This window comes from Rhopalosiphum padi, chromosome 2 (assembly GCF_020882245.1).
Source record: "Rhopalosiphum padi isolate XX-2018 chromosome 2, ASM2088224v1, whole genome shotgun sequence".
In the NCBI taxonomy this organism is placed as follows: domain Eukaryota; kingdom Metazoa; phylum Arthropoda; class Insecta; order Hemiptera; family Aphididae; genus Rhopalosiphum; species Rhopalosiphum padi.
The window spans coordinates 23206302-23226445 of NC_083598.1; the positions used below are offsets into that span (position 1 = coordinate 23206302).

At 26.5% G+C, this 20144-nt stretch overlaps 3 protein-coding genes across 5 annotated transcripts; all 3 read right to left on the reverse strand.

The window, feature by feature from the left end:
- On the reverse strand, window positions 1–6937 carry LOC132918886 (esterase E4-like). 3 transcript variants are annotated; one of them, XM_060980226.1, is made up of 9 exons: window positions 6749–6937; window positions 3454–3795; window positions 3238–3378; window positions 2595–2940; window positions 2120–2310; window positions 1704–2042; window positions 842–998; window positions 630–756; window positions 1–404 (listed from the first exon to the last, which is right to left on the reverse strand). In XM_060980226.1, exons 2-9 carry the CDS (start codon window positions 3649–3651, stop codon window positions 200–202), a joined length of 1704 nt encoding a protein of 567 aa, XP_060836209.1. In that variant the 5' UTR covers window positions 3652–3795; window positions 6749–6937; the 3' UTR covers window positions 1–199. The 3 variants fall into 3 exon arrangements, with proteins under 3 accessions (XP_060836209.1, XP_060836210.1, XP_060836211.1); XM_060980227.1 differs by lacking the exon at window positions 6749–6937 and adding an exon at window positions 6299–6445; XM_060980228.1 differs by lacking the exon at window positions 6749–6937 and adding an exon at window positions 4694–4819.
- Window positions 6938–8669: 1732 nt separating this feature from the next.
- LOC132918915 (uncharacterized) lies at window positions 8670–9272 on the reverse strand. Its single transcript, XM_060980274.1, has one exon. It carries the CDS (start codon window positions 9270–9272, stop codon window positions 8670–8672), a length of 603 nt encoding a protein of 200 aa, XP_060836257.1.
- A 1502-nt stretch (window positions 9273–10774) lies between these two features.
- On the reverse strand, window positions 10775–20087 carry LOC132918887 (esterase E4-like). The gene is made up of 9 exons (XM_060980229.1): window positions 19903–20087; window positions 15037–15379; window positions 14821–14961; window positions 14170–14515; window positions 12779–12969; window positions 12367–12705; window positions 11565–11721; window positions 11353–11479; window positions 10775–11113 (listed from the first exon to the last, which is right to left on the reverse strand). Exons 2-9 carry the CDS (start codon window positions 15232–15234, stop codon window positions 10909–10911), a joined length of 1704 nt encoding a protein of 567 aa, XP_060836212.1. The 5' UTR covers window positions 15235–15379; window positions 19903–20087; the 3' UTR covers window positions 10775–10908.
- Window positions 20088–20144: the final 57 nt, after the last annotated feature.

Genomic DNA, 20144 nt, shown 5'->3' on the forward strand with positions numbered 1-20144 from the left:
TTACATCAATAAAAATGTATAATTAAATATCTTTAAAAATATAAGTTGACATATGTTCTTTACAATTTAAAATGATCGGTACAATTATAATAATCACTCATTATTCTTTAACAAAATTATACATTCAAATATTCTATTTTAAACTTTATATTTTAAAATATTTTTAAGTTGGTTATTGTGATAAATGCATTTTTAATATTTATAATTCAGTTTTTATAACTTCCGGAACATTAACTTCATTAAATTCTGTTAATGGTAAACTACTCCAAAATGCATAATTCCCATGGTTTGATCGTTCTTCAACTTCAAACGTTTGTTGCTGAGTAATCTTTATAAATCTCAAAGGATCTGTTGGATTTTTAGAAACAGGCAACCAAATTTTTGAATTTCCAATATCAGGGACTCTAAAACAATAACATTAAAACAATTATAAACGTTATGATTATAATGTAATATCTATTAATAAATATCTAAAGTATAAAAACATATTTTATTATTCGGCTATAGTCCTCTATACATTAGAATTAAGTTGGAATTGTTAGGAATTTATTTCATTATTTATTTATATTTCAATATTAAAAACTAAAATGATCAAGTTTATTATAAAAAATCGGTAGATATATAATTACCCATTTTTAATAAATGTTGACCAGATGTTAACCATAGTTTTCATCATATTTTTGTCTTCTTCGTTGTCATGAACAGAGAAATTTTTCATTTTTAATACATACATGGTTTCGTCGGCATGAGTAACATCTAATTGTTTATTAGTTATAAAGAATTATTAACTCTGTGTTATACATACAAATAAAACAATAAATATCTAAAATATGTGATTTACTTGATCCTCGGGAATGTGGTTTAGGATTTGTTTGAGCTATGATAGAATAATTACCACTGTATCCAAATTCATGAAAATATACAGGTGCCGTATTCTTAGCAGAAATATGTTGAGCTGCTTTACTTATAGCATATCCAAACATTCTATCTGAAAACATCTGAAGAATGTTGATAATAAATTATTATATGATTGTAATAATATATTCAAAAAGTATCACTGTGAGTTTAATATTGTAAAAGACAGTCATTAATGCATAGAAGGCATGAAATTATATGCATTGAAAATTAGAAAAAATATATTTTATAAAAATAAATTTTTCAAAAATGTAAAAAGACTAAAAATACAACAATAAGCTAAATTATATGATACTATAATAACAAAAATATTTTTAATTTATTATCATTGGTCGTTATTACATGCTGATTTTTTTTGTTGCTTTTATTCAATTCCATGTTTATGTAAAATAAAAATTATATTCTGATTAAATACTTTAAATCAAATTTTGGTTCTTTGACAACAAGACGTTATACTAAGATTTGTAAATTATCCAAAAACGGATACTCTTATATAAATTATAAAAAAGAAATAAAGAAGAAGTTGAGTTTCTCAAATCTAAAATATTCAAAATAAAGAAATAACGTAAGACAAATATTAACATATCTTGATTAATTTGTTTAAAGTGACAAAAATTATATAAATTGTTGATTCGTCAATCAATCATAGGATATGGATATAATAATGTTTGTTAATTTAAAATAGTTAGTATTTAGTAGGTATAGTAAATTTATTAATTGATTGAAAACAGAGAAATGAAAAATCTTATTCAAATATTAGGTAATTATTATAACATAGATAAACATACTTCTACAAGATTGCTTAAGGTTTCTTTTGATACATTTTTATCACCAAAGTAAAATTTTTTTATATCTTGAGAAATGTTGGTTCTTAGTTTTTCATTTGAAATCGTGTAATTATAATCAAGAAGATGTGGTAAATATTCATTCCAATTGTCGTTGAGTTCATTACTAATTTTTCCAAAATACATAAATGCAGCAATAACAAGACCCTCATCTTTGGTAACACTCATCAGCACTGGAATATCATATGGAACGAGTTTTTCTGGGATATCGGGTAAAAATTTTTCGTCTCCGGCTAATTCAACGGTTGGACCAAATGGTGAAAAAGGACTGAATCTCCATGGCTGTGTACATTATGTAAAAAAAAGAGTTTTTGTAATAAAATTATATATCTTTTATTTAATTATCAAAAAATATTTACCATAAATTCTATAAACGAATTGGCAATAGCTGATCCTGGTCTAGAACGAAGGCATTCAACGATATCTATGGAATTACTAGTTGGACATCCCAGAATGTTTGCTATATACTTTGTTTTTTCTGCAACGTTTTCAATATACGACCAATGACAAAAAGCACTTCCACTTTGAAGAATTGCACGGTTAAATAAGCCTTAAAATATAATAAATTTTATATGCCATAATTATAACTTATAACTACTTATATCTATAATATAATATTTATGTGTAAAATATTAGTGTAATACATATTTTTGCAAATTATTTATTTATTTATTATACATATATATATTAATTAACGCCAAACGGCTTCTAATATCATAATTTGATAAATTGATGATAACACGGACGATGTTGAACAACTATAAGATTTACATTAAGCCATTTCTTTTAATATTAAATTTAACAAATCAAACTTTAAAACACATTTATACGTACCACGAGACATTGGTGAAATCAAGTGGTAATGAACAGCACTCGCGCCTGCCGACAAGCCAGTAATAGTAACACTGTTTGGGTTACCACCAAACGCAACAATGTTTTGTTGTATCCACTTCAATGCCGCTACTTGGTCTTTCATACCGTTATTTGCAGGCAAAATATTATCGCCAGTGGTGGCAAATCCTAATACACCCAAACGGTAATTTATCGTTACATAAACAAAATCATTGACATCCAAAAGATATTGTGGACCCAAAGAAATCCCTTCACCACTCATGAAAGCGCCGCCGTGTATGTGCACCACCACATCCATTAAATCGTCGGGCGTATTCTCTTGTGGTAGCTGTTTAGTTAATTAAATTATATTTTTATGTGCATTTCCATATTTTGGTGTTTGATTATTTATTATTATTAGGATATAGATGATATTATATACAGTGATCAATCGTCGCATTGTAACATAATTAATGAACAAAGCTCAAATGCTAACGTTTATGTGTTTAATCACTTTAAAAATAATCGTATGTTTTTAAGTATATAAATTTTCCGAGTATTTTAAATAAGGTTAGATATAGCATTATAAAAAGGAGACACGATGTTTCTATAATTATTTATCTATTTGCAAGTATTTTTCAATTACCTTTGGCGTATAGACGTTAAGATATAAACAATCTTCCTGGCCAACTAATTTGAAATTAGATTCATAATCCGGTCCCAAACAAGCACTTCCCGGTATGGTGGCGTTCCATGTTCCAAACCAAGGCTTTACGGGTTGTGGTTCCTGCGAAAAAAATATTCCATGTATTTTTAATTTGAATCTCTCCTCTCAAGAACATAAAAATTATTCTCAACATACTTTAAATCGATAGTTTTGAACTGGTGGACTTGCGTACGGTATGCCTAAGAATGAGTAAATTTTTCGACCACTATAGCTATATTCATATCCACCGGCAATTTCTCCAGAGTTAACACGTACTTTAGGCGTATCCGATGCCGAGCAGGTCAAAATGCATGTGATTAAATAAAACAATACGATTCTACACGTATTTGACATTTTTATTGGAGAAGATTGCTGAATAATTGATTTTAAAATTAAAGCAGATTCGATTTTTATGAATATTATGTAGTTCTTATAATTATTATAGTATTAAATATTGGGTTTAGTTCATGGCTGCGTAATTATCAGTAGAATACAATTCTGAAAATATTAATTAGTTTGATTATGATACAAATTAAATAAATAAATACTCATTTTTTAATTATAATAGTTTTAAGTTTTTTATGTTGATGTTTACTAGTTTAAGTGTTGAGATATAATAATTTTTGTTAAAATATCATTAAATAAAATTTAAAAAAAAATCATAGTTATAATATTATATAAATATTGAATCTACTTCATGACTGCGTAATTATCAGTAGAATACAGTTCTGAAAATATTAATTAATTAGTTTGGTTATGATACAAGATAAATAGAGACTAGTTAATTAAGGTAAGTATGTAATTAAAATATTAATACTTTGATCACGTTTTTCCTGCCTTTAAAATTATCTACAATTTATATTTTATCGTATTTTATATTATATAAACTCTTTATCCTCCCAATGGTGAAATTTTTTTGGTTATTATACAAATTAAACGTTTTATAAATAATATTTTTAGTTTATCTAATTTGCAAAAGTAATGTTCACATTATCTGAGTAATTGATAATCGTTATTCATGTGCGCTAATTGTATATACCATATTTTATAGCGTATGTTGAATAGCTTAGTAGTTGGAACATCCTAAGTCATCCGTATTTTATTTTAATTAATTAATAATTAATAATAAATAATTTAAGATAGAATTTTCAAATGTTAATATATATTAATATAAGAGAACATAAAATATTACACCTTTAAACATAAAAAATTAATTTAAAATTAACATGTATAGATTGTAGAGTATAAGTGTTTTAGTGTATTAGTATATAATAACTATACACAGTTCACAGTTGTTAAATATTAAGTAAGTCAAATTTGGCAATGTTTCAAGTCCAAAAATTATAAGTATTATTTATACATCTTAATTTATCTATTTGTTAAATCGATCACTTACAATATTTAGGAAGGTGTGTCATTTTTTTTATGATCTATAATGTATATGTTACGCCGAATTTGTGAAATTTCTGATTTCATGAAATCGACAACTTAAAGTAGATAATATAATATTGCCGATTGTGTGAAATCGGCAAAACTTTTCTTAAAAAATTATAAAACATAATTCAATTTTAATAAATGTGTAAAACATCGGAAATATAATAAAATTAAATTGTAATAATAAATTATATGTATATAAAAATTTAAAAAAGGCAAGACTCTTTTAAAAATATTATAAAACATAATTCAATTTTAATAAATGTATAAAACACTGGAAAAATAATAAAATCATATTGTAATAATAAATCATACTTATAGAACCGTTCAACGTTCGTACTTCACATACTGTTAGCTAGTTCACTAGATGAATCGAAGACTGAACATTAAACATGTAGGAAATGATTGTAGTTCCTCATTATTTTATCAAAGCAATAAAAAGGCCTCAGTAATCAAAATAAAATGCTTGTACGTATCATAACGTCTTTCATCATATGTAATAAAGAATTTATTATTTATTTATTTTCTGCAGATTTCTTGAGATCGACAATTTCATAAATTGGGCGTAACATATGTCATAACTAGAGTCCGGATTTATATTCTGTCAAAACGTTTGAAATATTATGATGTTTATATGCAGCTAAAATTGGTGAAATTGATATTCTCAAAAAATATTCTTAATATTCTCAAAATATTATGAAAAATATTGATAATACTAACTAATAAGAAAAAAAAATGCAATATGATTATTGATTATGATTATGAATTTATAATTTATCATAATTTATATAATTATATCTTATGTTACATTATGCAATACATTAGCATAAAAAAAAAAATATATTATACAATGTTTTTAAAGGAATGTACAATAATATATTTTTCCAAACTTTCCGGAGTAAAGTTAGTACGGCGGTCCGTGATTATTGTCTTATATATGCTGAATATCCTTTAATATAATCCAATATTACGGAAATATGCACTAATATGCAAAAAATTTTTTTGACAGATTCTACTGGTTATGAAATGCAAACATTTCTTATTTCCATCAAACAGCATACGCTTGTTAAAAATATGTTTTTGCATAAAAATCCGGACTCTAGTCATAACTCACAAGTAATGTAACATTAACTACCAAAAATATTGTTTAAATATTGGATTATTTTGATACTGACCAGATAATATACCATAATTTTATACAATACATTTTGGATAAAATCATATGCACTATTTTAATAGTGGCCATTGATAACATTTTTTTACGGTACTAATAAATAATCATAATTTAAAAGTTACCTATTAAAATAAAAAATAGTATATATTTTACATCATGAAATTATATTTATTAAAAAATCATCAAATTGTTATTAAGTTTAAAACAACTAATATATTGTCTTATTGAATTATTTATTCAATTAAAGATATGAAATACATTCAAATGAGAAATTTAGATTATGTGGATTAAAAAAAAATTATTTATTTTTACACATGAAAACTCCTATGATACTCTGAGTTCACAAAATATTGGATGATTTACGTTTAAATTTATTATTGTCACAGTACTCACGCTTATTTTTTTTTTTGTATAGATATCACGTCACGACAGGAATGTAAACTAAAACCATATTGATGTTAAACTGTATATAAAGTTATGCTTAAAATGTCACTTGATTATGATTACATTTATATTTTATACCCATTCCCCTTAAATTTAAACCATTAGTTAGACTGAAGTATTATAATATAACTTATGATATTATAATCATACTATCTTAATTATATGATGTCATGATGATATCACCAAAGTATACAGAAATGTTATAGTGACGTTAGAAATTTTAAAAATTAAGATAATCCACGATTCCCTAGCCAATATGAAAATAAATTGAAAATCAATCGATGAACATTTTAAATATAATAATACGAGTATCTTTAAATAATAATAAAAAAAAAAATCAAATTATCTTATTTATTAATGTAAAAATACAAAATAAGTATAAAATGCATTAGTACCTACCTTCATTTAATCATCCATATCATGCCATTACAATATTTATTAAGCACCTATCAATCATAATAAAGGTAATAGTATTATTCACTATTATAATATAATTATAAACAAAATGTTAATTTATTTTACACTTAAATAATATTTGTTGTTTTGTACTAGGTAAGTGCGAGAATGTAGATTGTATAGACACTGTAGAATTAACAAGTAACCATATACTATTTTCTGAGACGGTTATGTATCAAGTCCCCCTTCTTAGTTTTTACTATTCATGGTCACAAAATGCGATTAAGTGGAAACACTGGATTTCAACAACAGTAGGTGAATAAATAGTTGTTTAACTTATAGTTAAACGTTACTTATAGTACGTTCGAATACAGTGTATTAATATTTGATGTTTCTCATTTTTTTCTTGAAGAAGTTTAAAATATTTAAAATACATAGTCACAATTTTATTTTAGAGTGTTTCTGAAATTTACAATTAAAAAAAAAATATAATACTAATTATAGCGCTAATTGTTTTATAGTTAAAAAATCATACAATTTTCAATTTTAATACCTAATCCTAAGATTTGAAAACGTATTACAAGATTTCTCATAAGTTGGAAATAAATACACAGGGTGATTCTTTTATCATAAAACACTCGTTATTTCAAAAAGTATTCATGTTTTTGAATTTATTTTTTTACATAGTTTCAAGTTGTTAAAAAAAAAAGTTTTTATTAAACAATTATATTTTTAAATATTTTTTATCTTTGTATCTTTTTAAGTTTTTTACTTTTTTGAATGACAACATAGTTTTAATTTCATATTCCAAAGCAGAAATATTTTCTGAGTATTTAGATACATAAAAATCGAATTTAGGGCGAGTAGTTTATGAGTTATAAGTAAGTTTTGATGCGTGGAGTGGAGTGGAACGGAGTTACCCCGCAAAATGTTTGTCCACTACTCCGCTTGTCAAAATTTTATATACGTATAACTCATAAACTACTCGCCTAACTTAACTGATTTTTATACTTTTTGAAATAATAAGTGTTTCATGATAAAAGAATCACCTGTATAATATGATTAAAATAATAAATGTACCTACATGCTTCTTATATGCCCTAATATCATGAATGTAATTTAATATTTATCCATTTTATCCAGGTACTGCTTTTTCTTCTATAGTATAATATGTTTTTATCTATTTAACATTCAATAAAAACATATTATTATTGTTATTCAAACTTTAGTAAATCAGTTTTTCCATGGTGATGCCTCAATGTTTCCCCTAAGTTGTGATTGTTATAAAGTTAAATTTTTTGTTATTAAATCATTATTTGTACAACAGTTTAATAATTTAGTATTTCTTACATATAATAATTAGGTAGACTTCATTTGTCAGCTGTTGAATAATGGCAAAGGTTATAATTGCATTATAAATTATTCGTGATATATTTAACAATATCCAATGCCAATCAGTAATAATAATGATGATAATAATATTAATTTATGTAATACTAATAACGAAGATAATATTGATAATAAATATAAATAATGCTGAATACATAACAAATGCATTATATATATTATATATATACAATTTTCATAATAATTGCCAGATAGCTAATAAAAAATAAATTAACGTGAGTTATCTGATAATACTAGCAGCGTTGATAATAAAGTCTGGTCAATGCTGCAATTAGCTGGTGACTTGATCTCAATAACAGTAACGGCGTCTGGTGACGGTAGCAGCCAAACTATGCAACATCTAACCTTTGCGCTATCTCACGGACCAGTTTGAAAAAGATAAGTTGATTGAAGAAAAGCCATAGTCTGAATACAAACTGTAATCAGAATCGTCCAAAGGTTATCTGGATTCAATGGCAAATTATTGTGTTAAAATTAAAAGCAAATATGATGTGTGTGTCTAAGTACGAAATTATTATTAGTTTTTATTAAATATGGACATCATTCTTGTTAGGGGTGCATTTTTTGTAAAATTGCTTCGGCCTAAACGTATATAAAAGAAATCTTTATTACGGGTATTAACAGGTATGCGAATGCTCTGCAGTCTTTCCAATAAACGAGGTGCGTCGATCTTACCATCAATCAATGATTGAATAAAACAACGTTCAGAAAGTGACTTGAATTTAAACAAATCCTTAATTTTACTATAATCATGAGGAGGATGTGTAACATTGAGGCTGTGCCCTGCGAAACTTAGGAATCGGTTTTGGACTCTATCAAGTCTCTGCGTGTTACTCTTTGTGTAAAGAGACCAGACGACAACTCCGTACTCCAAGAGTGATCTTATATGGGAGTTGTAGAGTACAGAAAGGCATTTTGGGTTATCAAAGTTTGAAAAATGTCTTCTAATAAAACCGAGAATGCGTAGTGCTTTACCAGCAACAGAATCAATGTGTGGACGAAAATCTAGTGATGGAACATAAATAAATCCGAGGTCTTTTACTTGGTTTACGCGTTCGATTGGTTGCCCGTTCAAACTGTAATCAAAATCGAGAATTCTCCGAGAACGGTAGAAAGACATAATTTTACATTTGTTTGTGTTCAGTTATAATCCGAAAATATTACACCAATTTGCAAATTTGTCTAAAACATTCAACAATATTGAGTTGGAATCAACGTTGCTCTCGTTCAGCGAGTAGGCAACTGCGTGTACACGAATATTCGACTGCTAATGGTGGTGTTTAAGTCGTTGGGATGGGTGTTATCGCGAATGCCCGATGATTCAGTCACTGTTCTGATTTGCGTATCTGTGCTTGCTTGAAAAGCGCTGGCACTCAATGAACGGAAGGTCTTGATAATGTTCGGTGAGTCAGTATAGGTACCTAATACGGACGGTGACTCGACCGCCGGCTCGGAACCTAACCTAACCTAACCTACGGTTTCTTGCTTGATCGTCTAGTGTCTTCGAGTCTTGGGCTGTCTGTTGTTGGTGTAGTCAGTTGAAGAATTAAAGATGAAGTGGTCTAGGTGGCAACGATTTACCGATTTTTATGCCAAACGTGTGGTTTGTGTGCGAAGCATCGTTAATGCGCTGCCGTTACGTTCTCCATTGTGAAAACACTGAAAACTACATAGGCTGTCTGCATACTGTGTTTATGTATAAGACAGTGTGGTTTCACTTGTTAAATTGACTTTTTACCGTCGTGATATTTCTGGGTTTTTGTGACGCTTTAAGTCATCTGTCTTTTCCCGTTATATAAGTTCTCAAGTTAATTAGAAAATTAACTGACTAGTTAATGTAGTTAATGACACTTTTGCCCAAGTATAAATCGCTTAAACTTAAACTGCGCAAAAACTAAATTGTAATACACCGCGTGACAATTCGTTACTTATGTATATTGTATTTTTTTTAACTACCCGAAGGTTTTTATTATAACGATCAATGATCATTAACAATACATTACAACGGAGTACATAATTACTAAAAAATATGGATACTTTTAGTAAATATATACAAAAAATATTTGGGTTAAAATTTTCAGTTGAGAGGTCTGGACTTAGATTAATATTTTATACTCAGTCATAGGGTTGTTGACGTCTTATGTCTTGAAAGTTGTCAAATAGTTTAATTTCTGCTGGATTAGTTTGTTGATCCAGCCTTAACTCGTGTTTGCAAGAAAACGTAATTATCTTGTCTCGGGTGATATTATTACCAAAACTCGATGGTTAATGTTATTACTTTCATACTGGTATTTAGCGACAATAATATGAAGAATGATGTTTTGATAACGCTGAATAGTCTACATTTAATTTCCAAAAAAACTATTTATTATACTTTATAACTAATTATTTCATAAAATAAATCTAATTATTCTATATAATTTTACTTTGATTTCCGTTAAATTATATAGAATAGGATAAAAAAGGTATGTTCGTGGTATATTTAAATATTTAATTTTATATTTATATGATATTTTTAGCTGAAGTTTCGAAAAAAAAACTTTTCATTATCACAAAACGATACTTTTTTTATAATATTTTATAGTTTCAGTAAGTAGGTACATGAATAATAATTAAATAATATTTAAAATGTAACTATTACTTATATTATATTTATATTATTTATCAATGGTTTTAACTTTTAATATTCCATTTATAAAATTAATGTTACAACATATATTTAAAACTATTATTGAGATAAACACATTTTTTAATATTTATAATTCAGATTTTAAAACTTCCGGCACATTAACTTCATTAAATTCTGTTAATGGTAAACTACGCCAAAATGCATAATTCCCATGGTTTGATCGTTCTTCAACTTCAAACGTTTGTTGCTGAGTAATCTTTATAAATCTCAAAGGATCTGTTGGATTTTTAGAAACAGGTAACCAAATTTTTGAATTTCCAATATCAGGGACTCTATAACAATAACATTAAAACAATTATAAACGTTATGATTATAATGTAATATCTATTAATAAATACCTAGAGTATAAAAACATACGTAATTTATTATTCGGCTATAGTCTATAATAGTCCTCTATACATTAGAATTAGGTTGGGATTGTTAGGAATTTATTTCATTATTTATTTATATTTCAATATTAAAAACTAAAATGATCATGTTAATTATAAAAAATTGGTAGATATATAATTACCCATTTTTAATAAATGTTGACCAGATGTTAACCATAGTTTTCATCATATTTTTGTCTTCTTCGTTGTCATGAACAGTGAAATTTTTCATTTTTAATACATACATGGTTTCGTCGGAATGAGTAACATCTAATTGTTTATTAGTAATAATGAATTATTAGCTTTGTTTTATAGATACAAATAAAATAATAAATACATAAAATATATGATTTACTTGATCCTCGGGAATATTTTTTTGGATCCATTAGGGCTATGGTAGAATAATTACCACTGTATCCAAATTCATGAAAATATACAGGTGCCGTATTCTTAACAGAAATATGTTGAGCTGCTTTACTTATAGCATATCCAAACGTTCTATCTGAAATCATCTGAAAGATGTTGATAATAAATTATTATATGATTGTAATAATATATTTAAGAAGCAGCGATGCTGCGTAGAAAGTTTAATATAGTAAAAAACAGTCACAAATGCATAATAAGCATGCAGTTATGCATTAAAAATTAGAAAAATATATTTAAAAAAAATGAAAAGACTAAAAATAGGTACAAATATATACTAATAACTATAAGATATTAAGACAAGAATATTTTACATTTATTGTCATGTTTTGTTATTACGTACTGCCTTTGTTGTTTTTATTCAGTTCCGTGTTTAAATAGTATAACAATAATATACTAATTAGGTTCATTTATATCAAATTTTTATTCTTTGACGACTGCATGTAACAACAGTAAAAACATATGACAACAAGTCACAAATTTTATAAAATCGACTCTGTATGTACACATACAAATTAATCACTAACACTAAGATCTGTAAATTACCCAACTCCGAAAACTTTCAATATAAATTACTAAAAAAAATAAACAAAGAGCTGAGTTTCTGTTTATTTGTCAATTCGTCATAGAATTTATCTAATGATCTATAATGTTAATTAGTAATTGTTAGTATATTGATTGAATAAAAAAATATTATTCAAATATTAGGTAATTATAACGTAAAAAAAACATACTTCTACAAGATTGCTAAAGGTTTCTTTTGATATTGTTTTATCACCAAAGTAAAATTTTTTTATATCTTGAGAAATTTTAGTTCTTAATTTTTCATTTGAAATCGTGTAATTATAATCAAGAAGATGTGGTAAATATTCATTCCAATTGTCGTTTAGTTCATTAATACCATTTTTTCGGCTAATATCTATTGCTGTATCAAAACCCTCATCTTTGGTAACACTCATTAGCACTGGAATATCATATGGAACGAGTTTTTCTGGAATATCAGGTAAAAATTTTTCGTCTCCGGCTAATTCAACGGTTGGACCAAATGGTGAAAAAGGTTGGTATTTCCATGGCTATATTATATATTCCATATTTAAATTTATTAATATAAAAAAAATTATTATTTAATTATCAAAAAATATTTACCATAAAGTCTATAAATGATTTGGCAATAGCTAATCCTGGTCTAGAACGAAGGCATTCAACGATATCTATGGAATTACTAGTTGGACATCCCAGCATGTTTGCTATATATTTTGTTTTTTCTGCAACGTTTTCAATATACGACCAATGACAAAAAGCACTTCCACTTTGAAGAATTGCACGGTTAAATAAGCCTTAAAACATATAACACATTTTATAAACCAACTATATGTCTATGTATGATATTAAATAAAGGTAATAATATAAATTCGATGAAAAAGTATACAGGAATTTCAGTAGTTACAATAAATGATTAACTATTAACTATTTTTATTGATTCCTAGCTGAATTTTTACCCAGAATTACCCACAAAAAAAAATTGTGGGTTATTCATTTACTGACTAAACACAAAATATGTTTTGAAACGTGACGGTGTGCGTGTAACAGTTCCGGACGGGAAAAGGCATCGCTTTGTATCGGTAATTGAATAGGTTGATAAAATATCATCAATTTTATCTTCCAATTAGAAGAGCACTATCCTATGTTTTATATATATATGTGTGAATATATTAACCCAGATAAACCAGAATTAAACCAAATTAACTCATCTTTACATTTCTTGCAGCAAAAACATAAGACTTTCATATAAACTTACGATAGACTACAATAATTCTACTCCAATGCAAAATTGGATCTTAGCTGTAATATTTTAAGACTATTAATTACCTAATTGCCAAATTCTAGCTCCATGAGCAGTGTTGAGTATATTCCTTTTAAAAACGAACGCGTTTAAATCCAATTGTCGATGATAATTTTTTGTAGACAGAAGTGAATAAATGGTTAGTCAGTAAGTGAATTGACTAAATTTTATGACTATTTTAATGACTTTTAGATTTTACATGTATAGATTAGCTAGTTATTAATATATATTTTTTCAAGACATAAAATATTATTCTGACAAACGAGTATACACTATACATTAAATCAAATATACCTACTTATTTTAATATCTAAAACAGTCGCAATGCTAATGAACGAAAATATACTTTAATCAGTTTTTAATTTCCCATCGTTAATCTTGAACAAAATATGCATTTTAAATAAATATATATCGATCAACATTCAATAAAACGAAAGTTCTTATAAATAGGTTTTAATGTTTACAGTTTACAAAAAGCTATGATTTAATTTTAATTTGTTGAAAATAACATTGTAGTTTACACAGAGCCGTGTCTAGGGGGGCCAAGGGGGCCTGCGCCTCGAGCGCAAATTTTAAGGGGCGCCAAAAAGTTAGGTTAGACATGTCAGTTAATGGAGGAAGGCGAATATTTTTAATTTTGCTCCGGGTGTCAAATCATAACGGCACGACTCTGAGTTTACACATATATACGTACCATGAGACATTGGTGAAATCAAGTGGTAATGAACCGAACTCGCACCTGCCGACATGCCGGTAATTGTAATACTGTTTGGGTTACCACCAAACGCAACAATGTTTTGTTGTATCCACTTCAATGCCGCTACTTGGTCTTTCATACCGTTATTTGCAGGCAAAATATTATCGCCAGTGGTGGCAAATCCTAATACACCCAAACGGTAATTTATTGATACATAAACGAAATCATTGATATCCAAAAGATATTGTGGACCATAAAAAATGCCTTGACCACCAACGAATGCGCCGCCGTGTATGTGCACCACTACATCCATTAAATCGCCAGGCGTATTTTCTCGTGGTAGCTGTTTAGTTAATTAAATTAGGTATATTTTTATGTGCAATTCCATATTTGGGTGTTTGGTTATTTACTATTATAAGGATATAGATGATATTAATTATGTTATATACAATGATCAATCGTCGCATTGTAACATAATTAATGAACAAAGCACAGATTTTTAACGTTTATGTGTTTAATCACTAAAAATAATCGTATGTTTTTAAGTATAATTTTCCGAGTATTTTAAATAAAATTATATATATAATTATAAAAAAAGACACGGTGTTTATATAATTATTTATCTATTTGCATACATTTTTCAATTACCTTTGGTGTATAGACATTAAGATATAAACAATCTTCTTGACCAACAAATTTGAAATTAGATTCATAATCCGGTTTCAAACAAGCACTTCCCGGTATAGTGGCGTTCCATGTTCCTAACCATGGCTTTACGGGTTGTGGTTCCTGCGAAAAGAATATTCCAATTATTTTTAATTTGAATCTTTCCTCTCATGAACATAAAAATTATTCTCAACATACTTTAAATCGATAGTTTTGAACTGGTGGACTTGCGTATGGTATGCCTAAGAATGAGTAAATTTTTCGACCACTATAGCTATATTCATATCCACCAGCAATTTCTCCAGAGTTAACACGTACTTTAGGCGTATCCGATGCCGAGCAGGTCAAAATGCATGTGATTAAATAAAACAATACGATTCTACACGTATTTGACATTTTTATTGGAGAAGATTGCTGAATAATTGATTTTAAAATTAAAGCAGATTCGACTTTTATGAATATTATGTAGTTCTTAACATTATTATAGAATATAAATATTGAGTTTAGTTCATGGCTGCGTAATTATCAGTAGAATACAATTCTGAAAATATTAATTAGTTTCATTATGATACAAGATAAATAAATAAATACATACTAATTTATTATAGGTATGTAATTAAAATCATTATACTGCGATCACGTTTTTCATTGCACTGAACTTAGTTTTTCACTGTATTCAGTAGTCAGTATAGTCATTGTATTATATATCAACAATGCGATTTTGTATTGAAATTTTTATTTACAATTATACTGAATGTTTTGTTAACTGTAGTACCTATATCTTATATTTATAATTTATATATAATTACCTATTAATGGGCGAAACAAATAAATGTATCCGGTTTAAAGTTTTAGAGTTATATTTTAAGTTTGTTTCTTCTCAGAGCTCTAACAATTTATTGTTAAATATCAGCATATGTATAATTAAGCATTTAAACATTATAAATAACATTTTTTTTTTAATATACATTATGTGTACTTAAATTTATCATTAGTTAACATTACATTTAGGAATATAGGTATACACATCATTATATAGTCGTCTTGCGTGAGGTTGGTTAGGTGGAAGTCTATAACTGTTTTGCGTGTGCTATAATGTTGATATCAATTTATTCATAGTATTCACACAGATCAATTAATCAACTAAATGTTTTTGTTTAAAAGAAGAGTTCTTACAATACATTATATGTATAAAATTACCACTTAAATTTAGTAAATAACACCTAATAAAAAATATATAGGTATTTACAATATATAATATAAGTCTGAACTCAATAATTTTACAATAAAAATATTTTACATATATTTGAACTAAAAAAAAATAAAAACAATTTTATAGTGATATATTCAAAGCTTACAAAACTGAATCAAATTAATTTTAGTCGCTTACTAAACTACAAAATATTAAAATATGTTACTGCGACGCAACAATCGAGAAAGATTGATAAATATAATATCTATCTAACTTATGTAAGATTTACTATGATATTATTATCAATGCATGACAATTTTTTCGTTGAGATAAGCAGACTCTACTATGTGATAACATGCTACAAAATCTAATAGCATAATAATATAGGTATTGGAATATTTTTATTTTTAATTAGTATCTTACTTACCATATGCTGATATTCACAAATCATAATCAACAAAAACGATAGCAGTATGCAAACTGTAGAGACATCCAAAGCTAAGGTTAGAGTTTTTTGGGTTCAAGCGTAAATTTATTCAAGAATTTCAATAATGTTTCTCCTTTAAAAAATACCTTTGAATATATTATTGAATTGGCTTCCTAATTCTTATATATTTTTGATTACTAAAATGCTAATAATTATTTAAAGTTAGACGATATTTCCTAAAACAATAAGCGTCAGTCACACTCAAGATAAGTTGAGCGGTTTTCGGGGGAGATGGTATTTTGCGCCAATTTTATTACCTGTAATTTGAGCTACCATAGGTAAATTTAAGTATGTATGTAATTTGCGCTAAAATATAAAAATATAACATGTATTTTGCGCCACGACAGAAAACGAAATAGAATATGTAATCTGCTGCGCCACACAATTTAAGTTAAAATTGTTGGAATTTAAGTATAGTGTATACTTATATACATTTATTTATAACTATAATATGGCTGAATTATACTTATTTAATACTTTTTTTAATTACTTTTAATAATTTCATAGAAATGTATAAATAATTAAATGAACTTGATAAATCAATGATAAAAAATACAATACGTTAATCTGTAAAAATAAATTTTTTAGTTATTTTATACTTATATACATTTATTTATAGTTATAAATGTTATAATATGACTGATTTTTTTATGTTTTTTTAATTATAGGAATTGTAGGTACTTATATTTAATACTTTTTTTAAATAATTTTCAAGAAATGTATAACTATTAAAATTAACTTGATTGGTCAATGGTTAAAAATACAAATTACAATTTTTGAAGGTATAAAATGGTGCAGATTACATAATGTCCTTTTATTCAGTTTTTTGTGGCGCAAACTACAACCTTTAAAAGTGGCGCAAATTACCAAATAAATTTTCATATGTGGCACAAATTACATAAATATTTTTTTCTTCAGGTTGTTTTTGGCGCAAATACCGCAAATTACATACGCCTAGCTGTTTTTGGTTTTTATAATACTTCTTTTTTCATATGTAATAACAGTGCCTTATTTAGGACTTTTGAGGTCCCGAAAAAAATAATAAATGGGCCTATTATTATAAATATAAAATTAAATTAAAGTATCAATTAAAAGAATTAAATCTAGTACTTGGGCGGTGGGCCCCTTAGTCGGCATGGGCCCTGGACAAATACCCATAATGCTCTTGCGTAAATATAGCTTTGTGTAATAAACTTCTTATCGACTATCGACGTAGTGATGAACTTTGAACTTGTAGTTACCAACACCTCACAGCCGTAATAACCTGTAGGATGAACACCTAAAATCCTTAAACCACCTAACTTTGAGCAGTTGCCAGTTATAACTCACTAACGGTTAAATGAATGATAATAATTTTAACATTAAAATTCATAAAAAAAAATTGCCATACCTACTAATATACTATTTTACGACATTTTAAATATATAAATTGCCATTTCAAAATCAAAAGTTGATAGTGATTTCACTAAATATAAGGGTGAAAAAAATAAAAATGTAGTTTTAAAAAAGCATGAAACTAAAAATATTAAAAATAGTCAATACTTAAGGAGTGGGGTTAGTTGAATAAATTAGTTTTGAAAATGTAGTACGACATCTATAACCTATAGGAGTGGTTATCATAAATTCATAAATCATAATTAATTATATTGATGTTTCCACGTAAATTATATCAATGAAAATTATTATTTAATAGTACACATTGTTGTGCTTGCATTATCATTTTTTTATTTATCGCACAATTAAAATTCGAAAGTTGTAAAAATAAGACGCCTCCAGAGTACCTACTAAGTATAAAAAGTATTATATTAATATCTTATATTGTGTATATTTTAAATATTTTATACTAAATAGAGTTATTTATAAAGTTAATTTTGGTACATATATATTGGTAACACATATTCACTTTCAGCACGTTTATTATCAGCAATTTATCACATAAAACATAAATTGGTACTTAATTTTCATAAAAACTTACTGAATTGAAATCATTGAATAAAAAATATACGGGCGTATAAATATATGCACGTGATTAATAGTGAATATCTATAATTCTATATAATATAAATAATTATTATGAAAATATTAAGTATATAAATTATTCTTGATACAGCATTTATATAATTCAACATTTCCGAAAATGATGGAAATTTAATTTAATAACATAAAGTATGAATAAATAAGAAAACAAAAATGTAGGTATGTTTTAATTTTATAATTTGTGAATATTTATTTCATAATTCAATAATTTATTTTACACATAATTTTATATATTTATAACACATAAAATAATATATTATTATGGTAACTTTAACCGACGAATTATAATTAGCGAAAAAAGTGAATAAATTGCACACCTCTTTTAAGAGGGGTGGGGCTACAAGAAGTAGGTGTCAGATCTTAGTATGTTCATAACTAAGAAATAAACTAAAATATGTGTACTAAAGTCTAAAATTCATCTTATGACGATTTTTTTTAGTCTATTGTAAATTACAATTTGTAATTATAATTCTGATTCTTTTATTTTGTAGTCAAACCCACATTGAACAGTTATATTGTCATAGTCTATAAAAACGACATTATCACTTACGATAATTAAAATTGTAGAAATTATTTTATGTGACATGTAAAAGTATCTGCTCTTCAATTTTTGGTCATAAATTGTTTTAGTGCATAATTGACAGTTTTGGTTAAAAAAATCAAATCTTTTTTAAAATATAATCCTTGCCTCAATGTATAAATATTTTAAGTAAATTATTTTATGATAAATAGTATGGTCTCGGTCATAATATGATCCGTTTTGATTGTAATCATTAATGAGTTATTATAAGCGAAACCAATGAAAGGAGAGCATGCCGCTTTTATGAATGGTAAGGGGACTACGCATAAGGAGTAAGTATCAGGATCAGGACTATGTATATTTATTAATGTGGCATAGACTATTTATATATATATAGATAATATGTATAATCTGTATAACATAGCACAATAAATAAATTTGATAATTTATGTACATTTTAACTGAATAATATGAGAGAGGCCAACCGGTGATGGAACCCAATGAGATAAATTATTTATTTATTTTTTAGGTTAGTAAATCTTTGTAATATTTTATCTTGAGCTGATGGATAGGATTAATGGGTTGAGTATTTGATGAGATTTGAGATACTATTGAGTTAGTATGGTATAAACTAATTATGTACCAAAATTCAGCTTTTGGGAAATTAATTCTGAACTTTCTGTTAAATATATTATAATTGTGTAATAATATTATTTAAAGTAAATATTTTTCTGTAATAATTTTCAATAATTTTACATAGTCATGTAATTTCCCAAAAAGGCTTAGGTTTAATTTAATTTAAGTTGATGTTATTATTATTGAGTATACCTGACATCCTGACGTAAGGAGTCTGTTCTAATAAAACTTGTTTTACCGAAGTGATTGAAAATTTAAAACAGCAAGGTCTTGAAGCCGAGGACGAATAAGCGATAATACGAACAAATCGAACGATGATCATGAACGTTCTGATGGCAGTGACTTACTAACAATTTATAAGTAACAACTAAAAAGTAACATACTAACATGTAAGAGTAAGACAGTCGATAGGTAGTCGTAACCGGTAGTGAATT

Excerpts from the sequence above, each read along its gene's own strand:
- LOC132918886 (XM_060980226.1), bottom strand. The coding sequence starts at position 3,651 with ATGTCAAATACGTGTAGAATCGTATTGTTTTATTTAATCACATGCATT. Across the intron at positions 2,941-3,237 it reads TTAACGTCTATACGCCAAAG|CTACCACAAGAGAATACGCC; the intron begins GTAATTGAAAAA and ends TTAACTAAACAG. Across the intron at positions 757-841 it reads ACCACATTCCCGAGGATCAA|ATGTTACTCATGCCGACGAA; the intron begins GTAAATCACATA and ends ATAAACAATTAG.
- LOC132918915 (XM_060980274.1), bottom strand. The coding sequence starts at position 9,272 with ATGTCTTTCTACCGTTCTCGGAGAATTCTCGATTTTGATTACAGTTTG.
- LOC132918887 (XM_060980229.1), bottom strand. The coding sequence starts at position 15,234 with ATGTCAAATACGTGTAGAATCGTATTGTTTTATTTAATCACATGCATT. Across the intron at positions 11,722-12,366 it reads CCTTTAGCAATCTTGTAGAA|ATGATTTCAGATAGAACGTT; the intron begins GTATGTTTTTTT and ends AACATCTTTCAG. Across the intron at positions 11,480-11,564 it reads AAAATATTCCCGAGGATCAA|ATGTTACTCATTCCGACGAA; the intron begins GTAAATCATATA and ends ATAAACAATTAG.